Raw genomic sequence first — 20,864 nt, forward strand, 5'->3', positions numbered from 1 at the left:
TCCCCTTTAGAGTGGCTTGCACCCCCGAGATTGACCCCAAGTTGTGTACCTTCTTTGCAAAATATATTAAAGATCCTAAAAAGGGTATTGATAGGTCATGGAAAGCCTGTCAGGACAAGCTTCTAGATGTGGTGGGCCCTCTCACAAAAATTATTGAAACGGCCCAACGTTCTAAGGAGTCGGGCTTACCGATGTCCGTTGATGACGTGGCTGGTTGGTCGCAACGAGCAATGTGCCTTCTTGGCAATGCAAATTGCGCGCTTTCTGCTGAACGACGACGTTCTTTACTACTTAAGATTGACCCGAAATTAGGGGAATTGTCGTCTTCAGAGGCAGGTCCTATAGCACAGGGTGCTTTGTTTGGTGACCCCTTTGTAAAGGAGTTGGGGAAGTTTGTAGCAACCTTTTCGGCTCTGGACAAGGCTCAGGCTTCGATGAAAAAGTTCTTCCCCAGAAAGGTTTTTGGCGGGGCCGGCAGAGGTAGGGGTCGCTCTTCCGGCCGTCAGGTCCAGCAAGGCCCCAATAGAGGCCAGTACAAACGTAATAATGGCTGGAACGATGGACGACAGGGTACCTTTTACCCCTCCAGAGGAGGCAGAGGCCAAGGCAAAGGACGTGGTGGATCCCAGTCCAACTCCAGAGGATTTAATGGTAAGATTTCGAATCATCTCTCTAGTTCAAATGGGGGGAAGGTTAGCGTTGTTTCCTCAGGCCTGGGCGTCGTTAACTTCAGATCCTTGGGTGCTGGAAACAGTTCAGGGGTTTCACATCGAATTCTACGGTTCCCCTGTTCAGCTTTCACGTCCTCGTCCTCTAGTGTTTTCTGTCTCAGACCAAGAACTTGTCGATTTAGAGGTTCAGGCGATGTTACAAAAGGGCGCCATTATTCCCACGGCGCTTCATCCAAACGGTTTCCTCAGCAACATCTTCCTGGTGGAAAAGAAAGGCAAAGGATTCAGACCGGTAATCAACCTCCGCTCCTTCAACGAGTGGTTGGTTTACAGACACTTCAAGATGGAGGGCATCCATCTTCTGAGGGACCTTTTGTTACAGAACGATTGGTTGGTTCGCTTGGACCTGAAAGATGCTTATCTCTCGGTTCCAATCTTTCCTCCTCATCGTCGATTCCTCCAGTTTCTGTGGAGGAATCAGGTTTACGAGTTTCTTACGCTTCCCTTTGGTCTCTCCTCAGCACCTTGGTGCTTTACCAAGCTCCTGCGCCATGTGGTAGAGCATCTCCGGACCCTAGGGATTCGTCTAATTGTCTATCTGGACGACATTCTTTTGATGTGTCAGTCCAAGGACCTCCTGCTTCATCATCTTCAGGTTACTATAACCCTCCTTCAGTCTCTGGGATTCATCATCAATGCCCAGAAGTCGGAACTCTTTCCCCGTCAGGAAATGTCTTTTCTTGGCTTTATGATCATAACTACGGATGCGACTCTTCACCTTCCTTCCGAAAAGATCTCCAAGATCAAGAAGGAGATTCGCAAGGTTCTTCGGCGGGATCGAATATCCCTCCGTCAACTGGCCAGGATTGTGGGCTTACTCTCGTCATCGATCCAGGCCATTTTTCCAGGCCCTCTTCACTACAGGGCTCTTCAGAGACTGAAAGCTTTTCACCTCCGCAAGGGTCTTACTTACTCGGAACTGATTTCCTTGAATCTGGAGGCCCGTTCGGAACTCCTCTGGTGGTTAGATCACATGGATGCCTGGAACGGGAAGGCGATTTTCGGTTCCCGTCCGGATCTGGTGATCGAGTCAGACGCCAGTCGCCAGGGTTGGGCGCTCGTTGCGGCTCCCTCTCGGTGGGCGGCAGATGGACGGAGGAGGAACTTCACCTCCATATCAACTGTCTGGAGCTTCTTGCGGGCTCGTTTGCGATCCGATCCTTCACCTCGACCAAGGTCTCGTGTTGTGTGCTTCTTCGGATGGACAACACGACTGCGGTCAGGTACATCAATCGGTTGGGAGGCACCCATTCCAAGGTCCTAGCGGATCTTGCGAAGGACTTTTGGAACTACTGCCTTCTTCGCCAGATCTCTGTCACGGCGGAGTATCTCCCGGGCGATCTCAACACGGTTGCGGATTGGCAATCCAGGAATTTCCGGGACGCCAGCGACTGGAGACTGGATCCTTCTGTTTTTCAGAGAATTTCGGACCTTTGGGGTCTTCCAGTAATAGACTTGTTTGCGTCCAGGTGGAACGCCCAGCTTCCCCGTTTCTACAGCTGGAAACCGGATCCGGGGGCGGAAGCAGTGGATGCCTTCCTACAGGACTGGTCCCTGTTTCCAGCTTATGCGTTTCCCCCTTTCCTTTTCATTCAGAGGGTGGCGGCTCAGGTCCGCCGGCAGAAGGCTTCTCTGATTCTGATAACGCCTATCTGGAGAGCTCAATGCTGGTTCCCTTCTCTTCTGGAACTGTCCTGGGACAAACCTCTTCGACTTCCGTCGTTCGACCTCATTCTAACGGATCCATTGGGTCACCCACATCCACTGGTTCTCCAGGGCCATCTACATCTCATGGCATGGAGGATTTCAGGGGACGTTGGTCTTGTGACTCGCTTTCGAGAGACGCTGAGCTCCTCATTCGAGGAGCATGGGCTCCTAACACCACTAAGCGGTATAGATCAGCATGGAACAGATGGGTTCGTTGGTGTGTGGGAAAACACCTGGATCCCATGGGCTCCTCGGTCACTGACGTGATTAACTTCCTCGCTGATCTTTTCAAAAAGAAATTGGCGTATAGCACCATTAATTCTTTCAGGTCGGCAATCTCTGCTGGGCATGCCCTCGTGGATGGCTCTCCGGTTGGGGAGCACCCTTGGGTTTGTAAACTCCTTAAAGGTATTCGCCTTTCGCGTCCCCCAGAACCTCGTTATTCAGGTCTGTGGGATGTTAATGTGGTCTTGAATTTCCTAAAGTCCTGGCAGGATAATCAATACCTCTCCCGCAAGGAGCTTTCGGCCAAATTAGCGATTCTCCTCTGCTTGATCTCATGTAAGCGGGCTTCAGATGTTCGTGCACTGGACGTGTCAGCCAGGGTTTTTACCCCAGAAGGGGTTACATTTACTGTTTCTAGGAGAACTAAATGTAATACCAGGTCAGTAACTTACCCGGCTTTCCCAGATTCGCCAAAACTCTGTGTTGTTCGTTGCCTTAAGACATATGAGGATGTTACTCTTGAACTCCGCCCTCCGGGCGTAAGGCAATTACTTATAGCGGTCAAGAAACCGTTCAAGGCAGTCTCCTCTCCCACCATTGCCAGATGGGTCAGGTGGATAATGGCTGAGGCTGGAATTAGCGTCACAGACTTTGGGGCTCATTCCACTAGAGGTGCAATGGCTTCCAAGGCCGTTCAGGTAGGTGGACGCCTGGAGGATATCATGAATGCAGCGGATTGGTCCTCAGATTCGACTTTCAAAAAGTTCTACTTTAAGCCAATCCATGAGGCTGCATCGTTGGTGGTGAGTAAGCTTTGAACAAGCAAAATCCTCGCCTCCGCTCCCTGACATAGAATGAGAAATTTCCTAGTTACCACAAAGGAAAGTTTCAATTCTATTAAGGAGGCGGAGGCGAGGATTTTCCCACCCAGGCTTATCGAGCCTGCCCCCCCGTAACTGGAATGTGATTTGTACCTTCGTCTAAGGGAGTATACCTGTTTCTGAGTTTCTTAGTGTTTTCATTGATAAAAATGTGCAATGTTGATTACGCTCTATCGGTATTTCGTTATGTTACTCCATTGCAATGTTCTTGTATTCTTCGACATTGTTCTGGACGAGATATTATTATTTGTTCTCTTCCCTAGGCTCCGATCAAAAGACGGACTAGCGGCTAGATGACTTCTTCCCTGCGGCAGCTTCCACGAAAGAGGAAGGACTAACAGCTGGGACTCCATATATACGAACTGTTGGACACTGATTGGTTGTTACGTTACCAGGGCTACCGCTGCCATGTTGGTTTGGGTAGTCCTGGATGTGATGTTTTTTCTTTACTTCTAACTTGCTGTCCAATAAAATGGAGAAAGGACTAGCAAAATCCTCGCCTCCGCCTCCTTAATAGAATTGAAACTTTCCTTTGTGGTAACTAGGAAATTTCTCATTATTACCAACAAGTAACACGCAACAATGTATATATTTTCCATCAGTTACATGCAAAGCAAGTGACAGCACAAGTTTGTTACTTTTGCATACAAAAACGAAAAAAAAATATCTCAGCACTTAAACTTTTAGAAGCATGAGTTTTTTTTATATATACTTACTTGCACCTTGGAGTATTTTGAGTGGGACGTTGCAGAAGTATTGTATTTCTATGAAAGAGGGTGAGTACGAGTGAGTGTCGTACAGATATAGTGGAGCAATCGAGGCACCATCTTGCCGCATCGCACCGGATCACAGTAAGAAATCGATGCATCAGTTCCTCTCCAGTAAGGAACCGACGCATCACCTCCCCTGCGCTGCAGTAAGGAACGGACGCATCACCTCCCCCGCAGCAAGGAACCGACGCATCACCTTCCCTGCGACCCTTTTTGTTTGTATTGCGTGAGGCATTCCAAGGTATTTTGAGAGTAAAGAGTTGCATTTACCATCTACATTGAACTAAGCTATTGGTCTTGTGTTAAGTCTAGTAAAGATTACTTATTTTTCTAAACTGTTGTGGTGTCCATTTGTAGTGTTTTCACTGCATTACTGCATGTGTTCACAAATGCTTTGCACACTGCCTCTAAGATAAGCCGGTCTGCTCGTGCCAAGCTACCAAGGAGGTGAGCAGGGGTTGTTTTAGAAGTGTACCCCCTTAGCCTGACTAGAAGCAAGGGTCCCGATTTGGTCAAAGGTACCTACCTCTGCCAACTAGAGACCCCCAGTTCTAACAGGTAGTCTTCCCATGAATAAATTGCTGGGACCTACAGGGGGGCAGTATCGCACTAGGTATGTCACCATATGCAGCACGAAGACAAGGTCACCAATTTTGTGTGTGATTTGTTTACCATCTATCTGGTTGAAGGAACAACGGCAAATATGTGAAAGAGAAGAGCGGTAGGCTTAGGGAAGTGCATCATAGTCCAAGGGGGAATCAGTAAAATGTCCAAACTGCTCTGAAAAGTACAAGAACTCGAAGAGGAGGAAAGAGCACACCACATAGGTAATCTGGTATTTTGGCACCACCATGTTACATGTATCTATATACTGTACCAGAGAAACTTGATCACAGTAGTAAACAGCAGCGGCCCATGCAGGTCAAAGCGGTGGGGCAGGTGGGCTGGTTGGGGGAGATTTCGACAGACTATGACAAGGGAAAATTAAATAAATAATGTATTTTCCCTCATCATCGTCTGTCAAAATTCCCCCACCTGTCCTACCGACTCACCGCTCTTACCTGCACGGGCCGCAGCTGCTAGTAAAGCAAACCACTAATTGAACAGTGCATGAAATAAGCATGGCACCAACCGAGGATGCTGGCCAAGATTACCACCATCTCAGAGATAAGAGTAAAGAATCAGCACAGGCAGCAGAAGGAGACCTGAACATGGACAAAAACACAATAGCCATACTACATGTGAGAGACGCATCTTCTGATTTCATTGTGGTTTTCGGCAAAGCATTTACCACTAGTCAAGGTTCCAGGGCATGGAGTCCAAATATAAGACAATGGCTATCTTTTTTGAGATGGAACATGTCCTGCAAGGCAAAAAGGGGTTCTTGTGTCTATTTGCAGGGACTCAGTTGTAGGCAGCTCAACTTAGTATTCACCACTGTTATCTGAGTGGTTCAAAAATTCTTGTTCCTGATTTTGTGGTGAGTAGGTTCATTATTTCTCCATCTAAGTCACATTTCGCCTTTGTGCAAATTCTCACCATGGGAAATAAATTAATCCACATGCAGCGAGACCCGTAAGTGGATCCTTCTGTGCTACATCAACAGAGGACAGTGCAAGGGAAAGAATCTCTCTGAGCTTGTTTCACCCACAGAAGGTTCACTGTCAAGAAGAGTATTGCCACCATATCATGCGATGTCACCCATGTGAAAAATGTGCCCCACGTGGCACAAGATAATGAAGTCATCCTACTGCGATTATGGGTAGAGTTGCAGGTAAGAACTCTATTTGGCATTTCTGACCTAATCAGGAGTACCTGAAAAGAGAACATGGAAGACAATAGCTGGAATCAGACGTTGTTTGATGGGGCTCTTGGGCTAGAATGGAGCAGGTGAGGCAAGCGCTCTTCTGAAGGATTTTTTACAGTTCTTCAATAGGTCAGATCATCTCAATGTAAAAGTACCCCGCACTGTGTCACGAAGAGGCTGATATAAAGCACACCTAGGATGAACAACAGAGACCCAAGACGTTTCTTCAGTTCATCGAACAGATTGGAACAACTGGAGGGTATCAGAGCCTGGTACTACTGTTTCTCCTCACATTCCCAGACTCCTGGAAACTGTTGCTTCCCAAGTTTAGCCAAGACCCTATTAGTTTTCTTCTCTCTCCATTTCTTACTGGGTAGAGGCAGCCAATGCTTACTCTTGGAGGAAGTTAAGAACTAAGAATGAGTCACCATGGAACCGGGTTTGAGTCTCGGCAATGGCGCTGCACATCCTGTGATTCTGGGCATATCAATTAATCTCCCCGTGCCTAACAAAAAATGTATGTGGCCTCATGTAATGCAACTGATGCTATGTAAAGCGCTCTGATACCCGATTCGGGTCAAGTTTGCGCTATATAAAACTCTGTTAAAAAAATTAAAAAAAATTAAAAAGTAAATGTTTACCAAGTTATGAGGTATATATCACCTCACAACTTCACACATTTTTTGTTAACATTTTCGAGCCTAAAAGTGCAAAACTTGAAAAGCCCTCAAGATCTGGTGGAAGTTAGGGTGGAGTTATTTATGTTTTTGAAGGGCCATCGCTGTACACCTTTCCTGAACTGTAGCTTGAAGGTCACACTTCATGAATAAATTAATCGCCTAGACGTACCTGCATATACTGGAAACACATGAATTTGCTTTCACGAACAGGGTGAGATCAACACTGACCCTTCTCTCTGTAATGCTGCATACACATCAAAATACAATGGAATGGAATGCTACGTGGAGTAACTACTAGATGTTTTGATTGATTTCAGCATGCCAATCATGTTTACGAGTTCCACTGTGCTGGGAACTCCAACTGCTGTTATTAAATCAGTTTATTTTGATCTATTTCCCTGCAAAGATTGTGAGATCAGATCTGTTCCATCAATTCTGTAATGGACCAAAGCTGCTTTGCATATAGCTTATCCGTGTCTGTAATGGCATGGTTAAACTATAAAACAATGGAATGGGATGCCCACAATATTTAGCAGTAGCTAAGATTAATTCACCTATCAGTTTTTTAGAAGGGGTGCACTTCTAGGCATGAGATGCCTCACTCTTTTTTAAGTTATTTTTTTATAGGCATACACGTATACAGACAGTCATTTTGTATATGGTTGTGTCTACTAACTATATTGCACGAATGCAGATATGTATCCCTATATACAAGTAACATCACAATTCAGCACACCTCCTTAAAAAATCATACAGTCAATGGTGCTGACTTCTCATGGAACAATCTTTTCCCATGTTCACCTTTTATTATTTGCAAGGCGGCCTCAACTTCATAGGCATGGTAAATCAAATTCTACCATTTCTCAATATTTGCAGAGTAGGGATTGAGGAGCTTTACTTGTAACTGTGATATGTGAAAGTTCATCTTCATGTCACAACAATTCACCGGCATTAATGATGAGCCTACTGTTCTATAGCTTTTCTCTCCCTGAAAGAAGAGGATAACAGAAGACAGGGGTCTATTATAATAGCGGGCAGATCGCCGCAGCCCGTATGGCGGTGGCGATCCGCCTGCCATTACCTGTCGCCTGTCTCCCATTTCCCCCCGCCATATTACGATGGCGGACGGAAAGACCTAAAGGGTGCTGGATATGGTGGCGGTGTCTGAAAGACACCGCAATCCATAGTACAATACAGGCGGAGTAGTGCCTTTCCATGGCGGCATTGCCGCCATGGAAAGGCATGTGGTGCCTGAATGTGGGGGACGTTGCGGGCCCGCAAGGTGTTGGAGGGGTGGGGGGTGCACATGGGGGTACCTATGGTACCCCTCTGTATTTGCATGCACAACGTGGCAGGCACCGCGCGGTGCCTGCCACATTGTGCATGCAAATGCACATGGTGCATCCACGGCATTGTGCCGAGCGGTGCTGTGACCACCGCCCGCCACAATGTTGTCGATGGGGTATGCCACCATGGCGGTGGCATCCTAATTGCCGGTGCATGAGCGCCGCACCACAGGCGGCCGTTTCCAGCACTGCATGGGTTTGGTACATGAGCAGCATCAGTGAGAGAATCTCTTCAGGTGGGGGGGGGGGGGTTAATTAAGTCTTCAAGTATAGGCATGGTGTGATGAGATAACCTGGCAAATTTACTCTTGGATTCTTTGGGCAACAGGCTTTAGTCAAGTGTCTCAGTTTTGGTAGTCAAAATGTCAAACTATCAATTCTTCCAACAAAAGGATCTGTGGCTGCCTTGGACGGTCAGCCCAGCCACTGTAGCCCTGATAATGGCTGCTTCTTGGGAAGTGCTGTAGTTCAGTATCAGTCAACTAACTTTCTTGACTTGCTCAATGTTAAATCCGTGAAAGAGCCCCTGTTTGCTGAGAGGGTTGGAGTACAGTTAGACTGTGAGCTGGTTGAGATTGAGACACAGCAAACACCACACCACCAGTTATATATATTGGCAACAGCAAGGGCCATGTCAATGTTGTGAAGCCCCCTGGCCTCATTCAAATATTACTCCCAAAAACATTCAAGACAAGAATGGTGCACCAAAAAAAGGCAAGTTCGATCTTAACTCGATCTCTCGTCTTCTATACTTCTCAAATGGAGTTTTGAGTACAGTTCATTTCAAACACCAGTTTAATTGGGGAATAGTCCGTCCCTTGACTCCACATGGATTGACTTTTAATAATTCTGGTGAAATTGACTTCTCCTCTGAACTTCTAAAAGTTCTGTGAATTTCTTGGCATGTGGTGGAAAATTCTGGCTTAGCACGCTCTTGGAATGTAGCCTGCCTGGTGATGCAGGCGATCTCTGGAACCTAGCTGAGGAGGTGTGCATTGAACGTTATTCCATGCCAGCCCTAGAAGACACTGACCCTCTCCAGCTACATTTTCTGAAATATTGCAGAAGGCCAAGAGCAAACCAGGGCTGAGAGAATAAACCAAGCAGAAGCTCCCTCTCTCTTTTTCACATACGAATATGCCCTAAATCTCTTTACTACTCACCAATCTCCCCTTCTCCTGATTACTAGTATCAAAGTAATGACAAAGCAGCAAAGAGTCCCAGTACTTAATTTGAAAAAAAATGAGTGTCAGGGCCCTCGTGAGGAAGGCACTGAAATGTACATACACCTCCCTTTGCCCCTGACAGAGCTGCCAATGATCGCACAAACACACCCACTAACCCTCTTACTCATACAAGTGTGACACTTCAGACTATTCCAGGTCCCCAAAGCCACAAGAATGGCTTTTTTACAATGTATATTGAATTAATAAAAGATTGGTGTTGTGCTCGTCACTAACTAAAGCAAACAGCACCACCATGTGTCGGACTGTCATAAATGCAGGTGTTGCCAACTATGTGCTGTGCAATGCACTGGAAACCACTGGCTCAAATTAAGCACTGAAGAGTCCTCAAACGGGTGCTGATGTTGCTGCAAAGAACTGTGATTCGCTTCCTGCTATCGCAGGTTGATGCAACCAGGTTACCTGCTACAACTGTCCAATCAATGCTCAGCACTCAGCTTCTTTCTAGGTTTATGCTTCCTTCCAACCTACATAATTCTAAGTCTACCATGACCTTTTGTAGCCTTAAAGCTGGAGGCTAAAATAGGCATGAGGCCTACAGAGGAAGAGACTGGTGTGCCACGACCTATGGTCCTTGGAGGAGTGGAGTGCTCACTTTCCGTGTCCTCGGCATGGGGAACTGTTAGGAAGAGCTTGTAAAAATATTTTAACATTGTTCTCCGCTTTCTGTGATGGTAGGGACAGGGGGGATATTTCTTAATTATATAGAAAAGTAGATGCCAAAGCCATGCCCTGGGCTTGAGCAGTGAAGCGGCATACACACCCTGGGCTTTGGTTGATCAGAAAGCTGGCCTGAGAATACTAGCTTCTTCTAAGGCCTCTTCCTCAGGACAGGAAGCTGCACTGGAGGGATGCTTGAGATAAGGGACAACGGCTATGGCACCTGTGCTCCATTTTGTGGAGATGCTGCCAGCCGCCACCTCCATCCCGTCACCCTCCAGGAAGCTTCCTTTGCCAAGGAGAGCTGTCATGGTCTTCCCCAAAAGCAAGATAGAAAAGGACAACCTGCACAGTAAGCTCCCTAATCAAATCCAAACTGGATCTCCCAGTGGTAAAGCGAGAAGAAATGCATACCTGCCAACTTGAAGAACAATCTCACTGTGGGAGGAGGGGGCGGGGTCTTGAAGGAAGCACCGTCTCATGCCGAGAAGTACCTACAAGGCACATTTGAACCTCACCCCACCCGCAAATCCCCTCCTCCGTCCAAAAAAACAAAAAACTTGCTAAAGCTGGTGTCGATGTCCTGGGGTATTTTCACATCCGTTAATGGCCTCGGAAAACAAGCTGGTAAAACACTATTTACAGTGATTTCGTTTTCCCTGCCACCGTGTGATATCAGCTCCTCACAGGGAGACCATGTGATGTGAGCCGATATCGGGTGTCACACGGTGGAACCGTGTGAGTTGGCAGGTATGAAGCATTGTGATTGTGGGCAGCCGCAGCCCGTGCAGGTACGAGCAGTGGGGCCAGGTGAAGGGAGATTTCGAGGGAGGTTGACGACGGAAAATGTATTATTTATTTAATTTTCCCTCATCATCATCTGTCGAAATCTCCCCTCACCACTCTTACCTGCACGGGCTGCGGCTGACGGGGGTTATTGTGTAGCAGTGATGCCAGACAGCAGGGAGAGTGAACTCCCCCTCCCGGAAGTTAAAGGCATTTCTAATGGAGTAAAGTAGCCCAGCACAGTAGAGGGTTGCATGAGGCTCATGGGGACAGCAGAGCTAAGGTTACAACTAGAAGAACTGCGGCTCACGCAGTGGGCCACCTAAAAGGGCGGCCACCTTAGTGCCACTTAGGCACGCCCACACCCCCCTCTAGTCTTGGAACCCAGGGGGTGGGGTGGGGGAGGGGAGTCCCACTGCACGACGCGCGGGCCGTCTCATTTCCGGCGCACAGAGTGTTGGGGTAAGGTATTTATACTTGCCCCGCATTTCGGGCACCCTCTTTGCTGCCGGACACGCAGTCTCCCGTCCCGATCACCCGTAAGTTAACCCACCATGTTGCATACTTTTGCATAGAATAAACCTGCAGCAATCTTTTCCCAACAAAGAATTGTGTTGTGTATTTATTTATTACATTGTGCATGCTAACTTTGTAAAGGGTGGGAAATGTTGCCTATATAGGCACTATGTTGGGTTGATCTGCAAAGGGTTCGGACGGATGCCGATGTGCCACTGTTTGTGTGCGGGGAGTGTATTTAGGCGTTTTCCGGCTTTCTTATGAAATGCATCCACACAGCATCTAGGGGCCTGTCTGCAAAGTACAGCAGCGATTTACACTCTGCGCTTGGGAAATCAGTGAGCTGAGATCTGCTGCAAAAACAACTCCCCTCCCCCACCACACAACCAACCCCTCCCAGGGGGCTGCGTTCAAAGTGTGAGGGAATTTATCAGTCCACCCCATGATGATGGAAGTGTTCCTCGAAGCAATGACCACAAAGTCAGCCATTTCCTGTCATTAAATGCCCGGGCTGGTCAAAGGCCTTCTGTTTCCATCTACTCCTATCCTTTACAGCCCACTGCTGCTGCACAAAATGGGGATACAGCCCCATGCCAGGCGAGCTCAACACGACACCTTGCATTCCAGAGTGTGCCATGCCTGATGCACGAGACAAGCACCTCTAGACCAGGGGAGCTGGCCGGTGGCGCTTTCAGTTAGTCCTAAAGGTTAAAGACCCGCAGCCGTGGCATGTAGTTATAAAAGCCCTTTTACTGCTGCCATGTTCCATATGGCCTCTTAAAGGCAAACGATGATTTAGAGCAGTCATATTGTGCGAGGAAGGCGCATTCTTTCTCACGCGCTGTCCGTCTGTGTCTTTTCCCAGTAGGCATGTCAGCTGCTGCTGTCCGTCTTCTGACAGCTAGGAAAGGGGACACACACTCGGGAGTGGATGTCGGGCAGAGACGTCTGACCGCACGTGGATGCAATATTGTATTGTATTATATTGTAATTGACGAGGCGTCAAAGCGCTTTTTCGCCAAGTAGCACGTTACTCCGGGACCCATAGAGGATTAGTGTTGAATTCGTATAGTGAAACATGCAAGTACATTTTAAGTGGTGGGTAGGTTAGTCAGTTATTTGGATTTGGAATGATAGCAGAAGGATCGAGGAGGAAAAAAGGTTTGTATTTATATAGCGCTTGTTACTCCTAATGGGGTGTTTAAGCATGCTATTCAGGAAGCCCATAAAGGATTAGTGGTGAATTATTATGGTGAAATATGAAAGTAATTTCAGTGGTGGATATTAGTCAGTTATTTAGAGTGAGAAGGATAGCGGCGGGATAAAAGGGGAAGAAAGGTTTGCATTCATATAGCTCTTGTTACCCCTGATAGATGTTGAAGCGCTTTTCTAGCGAGTAGCACGCTACTCTGGAACCCATCAGGATTAGTGTTGAATTAGTATGGTGGAACATGAAAGTAATTTTAGTAGCGGATGTGTTAGTCAGTTATCAGGCTGGGTTGTGTTTTTGACAAATGAATGGAAGAAACCAAATATTCTACCCCCCTACACTTGCTGACTGTTAATCCATTGTTTTAGTAGTCAAGACCGCGCTCGCGAAAATACTTGATGCATTGTATTTTTTCAGTTTCTATTATTTCGTCTTGAAACAGCTGTTTTATTGAAACCCTTCAACACTGATGCATTCTTCCCTCCCACAGATGATTATGTGCGATAAGGCGTCCCACCAATTTAAGGAATCGCGGAATACGGACAAGAGAAACAGGCAAAGGCATTAGGTCTTGTTGCATTGGGAGCCCTAAGTAGAACATTACTAAACGCCTTCGCCAATACAAAACGAAAAGCATTACTTTCTGTGTGATTCAATGTACTTTGAGATGTAAAAGAGTTCCTCATGCATGGGAATAAAAGCCTCCAAAGGGAGCTGAAAAATACACCAAATGGCCAAAAGCAGGAGGGGACATGAGAGTGAATTAGTCCTCTGGGCGGGGCCAATGCACACTATGTATATTTTTAAGTATTAATAACAATCGGTATGTTGACTGATGCACTGACAAGCCAGACCTTAGAAGAAAAGGCGACATGAGGATGAGCCTCGGGCAACCAGAATTACTGGGGGGTGTTCATAACCACCCTCTAACCCTCTAAGACTGCTTGTCGAGAACCCCAGTCCGCCTCCAAATGTATTTAACCATAAGCTCTTTAAACAGTTTTAATATTTTGTCACTTCTAGGTGCTATGTATTATGTGCATATGTTTTATAATGTTCAGCTGGGCAGCCAGGGACTTAAAATGGGGAAGTACAGTCCTGCAAACACCTTTGAAGCAGTTACAGTACTTGGGGCATGTGCAGTTGGGATACTCACTTTTTATGAGGTTCTAATGTAAATGTGCCACATCATGGTACAAGGTATGATCGGGTAGTCAAGTACATTTACAACTTAATGGAAGGGCAAAACACTTTGTGCCTGACTTCCTCTGGTACGAATCTGTAGTGACAAACCACATATTGGCCACTGTGCTGGTTACTATTGTGTTGTTTTGATCACTTGCCCATCACGTATCACAACCTGAACATTCTGTTTGGCTGAAAATTGTAGACCTCTATTCTTCTTCATAATGTTAACTATTTTATCAATCTCAAAAGGATAAAAGACAGTCAGCACAGCCATAAATTCTACCTTTCAGTTTGTAGTTCTCAGCAGCAAGTGTTCAACCTCTGAGCTATCTTACCAGAAAAAAATGCTGTAATGCTACTCGAAGAACCTTACATGGGTTGCAAATTGGGACCTTCGCTAAAAATGTTACAAGATTATTAGCTTCAACGCCCTTTGACTGGCACCATCACTAACTATAAGAGGGTTGAAATCAAGAAAGATAACACATGAAACATCGGAGTTTGCTAGATGGTACAACCCTTTAAGATGTGCCTTTGACCAGTGGACGCAACACTACATCTGCTAGGTAGATCCTGCACCTCATATCTAATATCTAGAACAGCTTTCAAATATTATTTTGAGGCGTAAACCAAATTGACTTTTGGGATATAGTGGCTCATTCCTATTTACAGTGTTCTGGATTGATATAAGAAATTAAAGATTAGGGCAGAAAAGTGTGCTAATGTTAGTCCACTTGACGGACCCCTGGGATCCCAAGACACACCAACTGCCCACTGCTCGCACTTCAGCTGGCACGTACTGGTGAACCCCAGTACATCTGTTGCATCATGCTGCCTCTTCACTTGGAAGTGTTCCTGAAAGGGAGTCCCCTCTAAGGCACAGGTAGCGCTATCAAGCTTGACTTTATTTCTTGCTGAACATTGCATCTCTCAGATATTTAGCAATTGTTCAACAGAAATGGCAATTCCGTAAGCATCCCTGCCAAGGCTTGACCACCACCTGTGTTCTTTGTGTCCTCCTGGGTATGGGGTAGCTAGATATGTATATTTTTATGGGCTCTAGTGTCCACAGGCGATATCCAGTGTGTATTGCATTTGCGACACTTGGAAAGCATCCGAAACCAACATTTTGTTTCATGATACCTGTTTTTTGATCACAGGTATCACCCACGGGTTGTATGGAAACATACCACAAACATATATTTTTTAACAGCTACATGTTCTGGGGTTGCAATTGCTGGATCCCTTGCCCTCACTGGCTGGCCGGGAAAATACATTGAACACAATGTTAGTCAGATATTCAGCAATGTGTTTCTCAAAACATGGTCATTTAAATGGTTTTTTGGGGGATTTTAAAGGATTTTTGTGTAAAAAAAAAAAAAAAAAAAAAAAAAAAAAGAGGTGGCATTCACACAAGCCACATCACTTAGGCCTCCATCGGATGTGGAGTTTTTAGAAGGGTCTAGGATTGGTAGGTTTCCCTAGGTAACGGTCATCAGCAGACACAAATACCACATCTAACCACAAGCTAAAAAATCAGCATAATTCCATGCGTCCTTCTTACGCTTTCCATCTTCGCGTTCGTGGGTCTTTCTTGTGCTGGATAGCAAGCCTCCCACACTTGTGAGCATTGGTTGAATCATCAGAAGTGAGGGAATACACAATATTATGACAATTGCTGACTTTCCCTGTACTTTCGCTTCCCATTTTAAGTCAGCATCTACAAAAACACATTTCAAAACACTTTTTCAGAATTACCTAGCATTGTGGATAACTTTGAATTCTGGATCATTCAAATTAAGCCTCCTCCCTAAACTTAAAATAACGAGGCTAATTCAAACATACTTAGCTTTTATGAAAACTCTGTATTTGTATTCCTTCGGGGTGCCATTGTCAAGTGATGCAGGGTCAATACACTGTTGAAGCACACTGTGCTCTGGGTGTCATGTGCTTTCAAAACAAACTACACACAATGAACTACATACTTTAAATTAATATAATTCTGTGCCTATTAAGGAGCCATGGGCTTATTGGATTTTGTCTTCGGCTTAGAAAATATTATAACAGCATCAGGCTCTTTGTTCTGGCACTGCCTTGTGTGTCTGTGCTCAGGTAAAAAGTAAAAAAACGAACAATTGATTTACAGAATGCAGAACTATGTCTTACATTCACCACAGTAAAGCATGGGGATCTTTTGCTCCCCATGCCATTCTAGTTTGGACCCAGCCATATGCAAATCAGTCTTGACCATGTGCCCAATGGGAACAGTCCAGCCCGAAATGCTAAGCCAGGTCTTCTCTGGACTGGAAACAAGCATCCTAGAAGTGGTTTCTGGGTTCCACCCCTATTCAGCCAGGATAGCTTGACTCCAGTGCCATAGATAGCATGGGACCCACGTCTGGGCATACCCAACCCACTTGCGGTGACAAATGCAAAAGGAACAATCGATGGACAGAATTCAGAACAATGTCATACATTCATCCCAGAACAGATATCTAGGCCTAAATCAATCATGTTTTTGCTCCCCATGCCATTCCAGTTATAACCCCGCCATATGCAAATCAGTCTTGACCCTGTGCCTGTAAAAAGCCGGGCACTGTTCAGATTTTTCTTAGCCTAAGAAAACAAATCGAAACAGTTTCTGGGTCAATGAAGGACACACCTATGTATGACAACATGAATCCAGATGCTGTTTGTATTCTTTCTTAGCCTAAGGAAAAGAAGAAAAAAATCACTCTTATTTCTAAGCACAGAGCTGTGTTAAAGTGTCTGGCCACTGGATTTGTTTTAGGAACAAGACAAAATACAAAGGTGCAGATTTACAAGCCCCTTGATTCACTTTTGTGCTGCTGTTGTGTCACTTTTGTGACGCAGCGACGGCGCAAACAATGTAGCCAATTTACAACGTCAGGCATCTAGGGAGATGCATGACGTTGTAAAGCCTTGCATCACATTATACCTGCGCCAGGTATAATGTATGCAGGGTAGGTGTTCCGACATAGGAAAGCCTTGTGGTGTGACGCAGCGAAATCTACAAGATTTCTACAAGATTTCACTGTGCCACTTCTAGGCCGCCACGGTGTCAAAACCTTACGCCTGCTTGAATCAGGTGTAAGGAGTGACGCAGTATAATGGGCATAGGCCTCACCATAAATTGCTGGAGTTGCGTCATGCTTGTGACACGACTCCAGCAAAGCATGACTTTTGAGCCAACAGATGTGTCACAATTTCTGACGCATCTGTCAATCCTTTAGCCAGGGTGCGATGTAAATACGGCGCATCTATAGTGACGCAAGGGTATTGCAGGCTGGCGCATTAAAACTGACGCATCTCTACAGATGCGTCAGTTTCCTGTAAATCTGTCCCAAAGTGTGTGACTCCTGACTGGGCACAGACCAGTAAGTCTGTGCCCCAGAATATAGTCAGTCACTTTCTTTTTTAAACTTCTCATAATATCCAGTTTATGTCACTTTGTTGTGGCACAAAGACACTCCTTCACTTCACATCTATTAATTGATAGAGAATCACCTTGAAATGAAGGACCTAAGGGAAGTTAATTTATGTTCATCACCTTCCGGGACCCAGCTCCTTCTTCATTCTTTGTGGTGGTTGCAAGAGAGGGTGGTAGGAGGGAGGATGAGAGTGACTGTACTGCTCCCCCTATGCTCTATGTCACCTCACTTCCACCAAATGTAAAAAATAGAATTGAGCTGGTGGGCATGTCTAGGGGGGAGCTCGGGGCAGTAATAGCTGCTCTTCTCCTCTCCTCTCCTAGAGCCCCAACCAACAGCTCGATCCTGGGAAGGGCTATGGAGTTCCTTCAGGTCATTACATATGTGGGTGACATCATATAAATATTAATGAAGCAGGTTGGAAGTGACCACTGGGTCGCCTTCTTCAGGGGGTTGCATGTGCCCAGAAAGGAGCAGACAGCAAATTCCTTTCAATGACACCTAAGCACCTAAGGAAATTGTCACCCATCAGATGGACAAAGAAAAATCAGAACAGGCTCCAGCCCATGGGCATAAACAAATTTACGTAGTGAAGTTTCATGGCAGAGCGTTTTTATGACATATGTATGTTATAATGGCAGCCAACGAGTTAGACTAAAATAGAACAGAAGATTAGCATGCACACAATATCTAGGAGTATATTTTGTGACTTTCCCATAGAATAACTGTAAGATGATTCTTTATGGGCAGGAGGGGAGTGGTGCACCTGGTCTTACCTCTCCTTGTGTTGGGACACTGACTCAGCATTCTTGATTGAAAGCATCGCATGGCGTTTTTTGCTTAGCGCTATGTTTCATGTACTAATTTGTGATATTATTCACGCATTATACGTACACTATATTGACTGTTACTTGCAACATGATCTGGATTCTACAGTGCCAGTAGGGTAATCAAACGTTTCTGTAAGATAAACTGCAAATGTGGAATGCCTTAACAATCAAGCCTCCATGACTCCATGGTTTGCAGTTGAGATAGTGCCAAGAGGTGAGCCATTCAGAGTCAGTATAAACAAAAAATGCAATTCAAATGGAAACAGAGTTACACCAGTTGTACTTACTTCTGACATCGTTTGCCTTCAAGGAAAACATCATCGCTAGTTCAAAGTGGGTTCTGGCCTCCTGAAGTTGTCCGCTGTCCACCAAAGACCGCCCATACCAGAGCAGAACATGCACCACTTCCACCTCTGCTCCCTCGCTGCCCTGCAGCTCACAGTAAATCCGGAAGGACTTGAAGAAATAGTTTTCTGCCAGTCTTCTTGCTTGGCACGACAGGGCCAAGCTTCCAAAGTTTGCAAGGGCAATAGCCTGATTCCGCCTGTTGCCAATCTCTTTGGCCAGGTTCAGAGCCCGAAAGATGTTTCCGCCCGCTTTCAGTGCTTTGTTCTCCATCTTGAAGGCAACCCCCAGAAGGTTATACACAACACCGCACTGTGTGACACCGTCTGTCTCCTGCAGGGACTCCAGCAGGGAGGTCATCAGTACAGAGGCCATTCCTGGTTGACCAGCAAGGATATATGTCCAACCCAATGAAAGAAGGGACTCGAAGGACTTTTCCTCATCCAGTTGCTTCCCCAGTTCAACGGCACCCTTTAAAAAATAAATTGCTCCTCCCAAGACCCTGTGCTGGAGGTACAGTTTGGATAAAACAGTGCACAAGGTCCTCTGCATGCTTACGACACCATCCTCGCGGCTACAGGACAAAGCATGTCTGAGGTAAGGGCAGGCTTCAGCTGGGATGTGGCCACCTCTCAGTTGCCATCCAAGAATCCTGCTAATGTTTTGGAACACCAAGCCCAGCCTCCAGACATGAGCTGCAATCTCTCGCAAACATGAGGCGCTAGAGAGCCTGGCTGATGCCAGTGCGATACGGGGCATGTATTTCTTGTCATAGAGGTAGCTCAAAATAGGGGTTGCGTCCAAAGGAGCAGGTCCAGTTTGTGGAGCAAATGCAACTAAGAGGAACTGCAGCCGTTCCATAAAGGGAAGGACTTCCTCGTACCGCCTCAGCTGGAGGAGGAGCCGGACCATGAGGAAGCAGCTGCGCACCTCCAGCGAGGCACTCCCCACCACGATGGCCTTCCTGAGAAGGTAGGTGACCACGTCCTGTTCATTGTCAGTACTGAAGCAGTGTCCAGGCAAACAGGCCAGGAGTGTGGCTGTCTTCTCCAGCACAGCCTCCTGTTTCTCTTTCATCTTCTGTTTCAGGTAAATGGCAGTGAGGTTGCCATAGAGTGCTGATAAAAGAGGTAGGTCATCAAATCCATCACTCAAGGCTTGCTTGGCTTCTTCAAAATAAACTCGGGCTTGGGAGAACTTCATGCGCTTGACGCACAGCCGCCCCAGAAGGAAGCACGAGCGGACATGAGCCCAGGGCATGGCATTCCTCTTTGCCCACGTCCTAGACCTTTCCAAGTACATGGCAAGCTGGTCCTTATCAGAAAACCCATAGAAGGTGGACTGTAGGCAAGAGAAAGAAAGGTCATACAGGCACTGGAAGTGGGGCACATAGCCTTCCTGATTGAGGAAGGTCAGAATGGGGTCAAAGACCTCAGAATCATCCAGATCATCTGCGTTGAGGTCTACAAAAAACTTGGGGTCATCAAAATCACTTGTTTCCTGCAGGAGGCCATCCAGTGGAGGGAATGGGAACTCGGATGCTGGGCTTGACTTCTCGGAGAAGCTGCATTTGGTTGATGTTTCAAAATTTTCATCCATCTCCCATGAATCAGACATGAACGTTTTTTCAAGGCCTTCAGGAAAACTCTCTAAGAGAAGAAAAAACATCTTATTATACTTGGGTAGAACGCGTAGGATTAGTGATACAGCTGTGACCCAATTCTTCATATCATTTCCTCTTTCTCCTACATGCCTTACCACATCTCCAAATGCATAAGTCGTTGCCAATTCTTTCCTTCAGGTTCTTCTTTCTATTTGCTCCTGGTCTCTCCGTCCTATCCCCCCTCTACCTCATAATGTCATATACTTCCTTATGCCCAATTTTATGATATGTAGGTTACAGAGTCAACAACAGCACGTCAGTTGTGGTTAGGTTTAGCTTTCCATTAAAAAGTTGCTTTTGTGTTGTTAATAACTGCAGTGCCGTTCAACAAATATGCATTAAACTGTTCAAACATTTCTCACTGAGTTGGGCTCATCATGGAAAGTTGTGCGCTGTTCCAGCCGCCAGATAAAAAAGGAGGAGTCAAAAAAATTACATTTTTCATTTTAAATTCCATAGGTAGCTGTTGGCTGAGCTCTAGAAGAAAGGGCTGAAATTAGTTAGATCATGTAAATACACCAGTCCTTTTATTCTGATTAAAAAGGTAATTTTAGTCTTTGCAAAATCCAAGAGTATTAACATTTTTCAAATTCCTTTACCAACAGCGAGATTTCAAATATCTTCCTCTTCCATCTTTAATAGAATTGTTCATAAGGAAAAGTAGACAACCAACACATATTTCTTGGACTAACCACTTCGTCTAGGTCTAAACATTTTATAATTAACATGACCTTTTACCATACGTATTTATTTCAGGAAATAGTTTTTCTTTAAATCTAGTACATAAATGTTCACTATAGAGGTTTTAGAAGGTTTTAGGTTG

The 20,864-nt window shown here is 45.8% G+C and overlaps 1 protein-coding gene across 1 annotated transcript in view; it reads right to left on the reverse strand.

Annotated features, from left to right (window-relative positions):
• Positions 1-20,864, reverse strand: part of SH3TC2 (SH3 domain and tetratricopeptide repeats 2) — a 169,982-nt gene that overhangs the window by 37,505 nt on the left and 111,613 nt on the right. The window contains exon 10 of the mRNA XM_086950199.1: positions 18,321-20,027. Coding sequence (XP_086806325.1) covers positions 18,321-20,027 — 1,707 coding nt within the window. The remainder of the gene's footprint in view (positions 1-18,320; positions 20,028-20,864) is intronic.

The sequence above is a fragment of the Lissotriton vulgaris genome, unplaced genomic scaffold (genome assembly GCF_964263255.1).
Source record: "Lissotriton vulgaris unplaced genomic scaffold, aLisVul1.2 SCAFFOLD_778, whole genome shotgun sequence".
Classification (NCBI taxonomy): Eukaryota; Metazoa; Chordata; class Amphibia; order Caudata; family Salamandridae; genus Lissotriton; species Lissotriton vulgaris.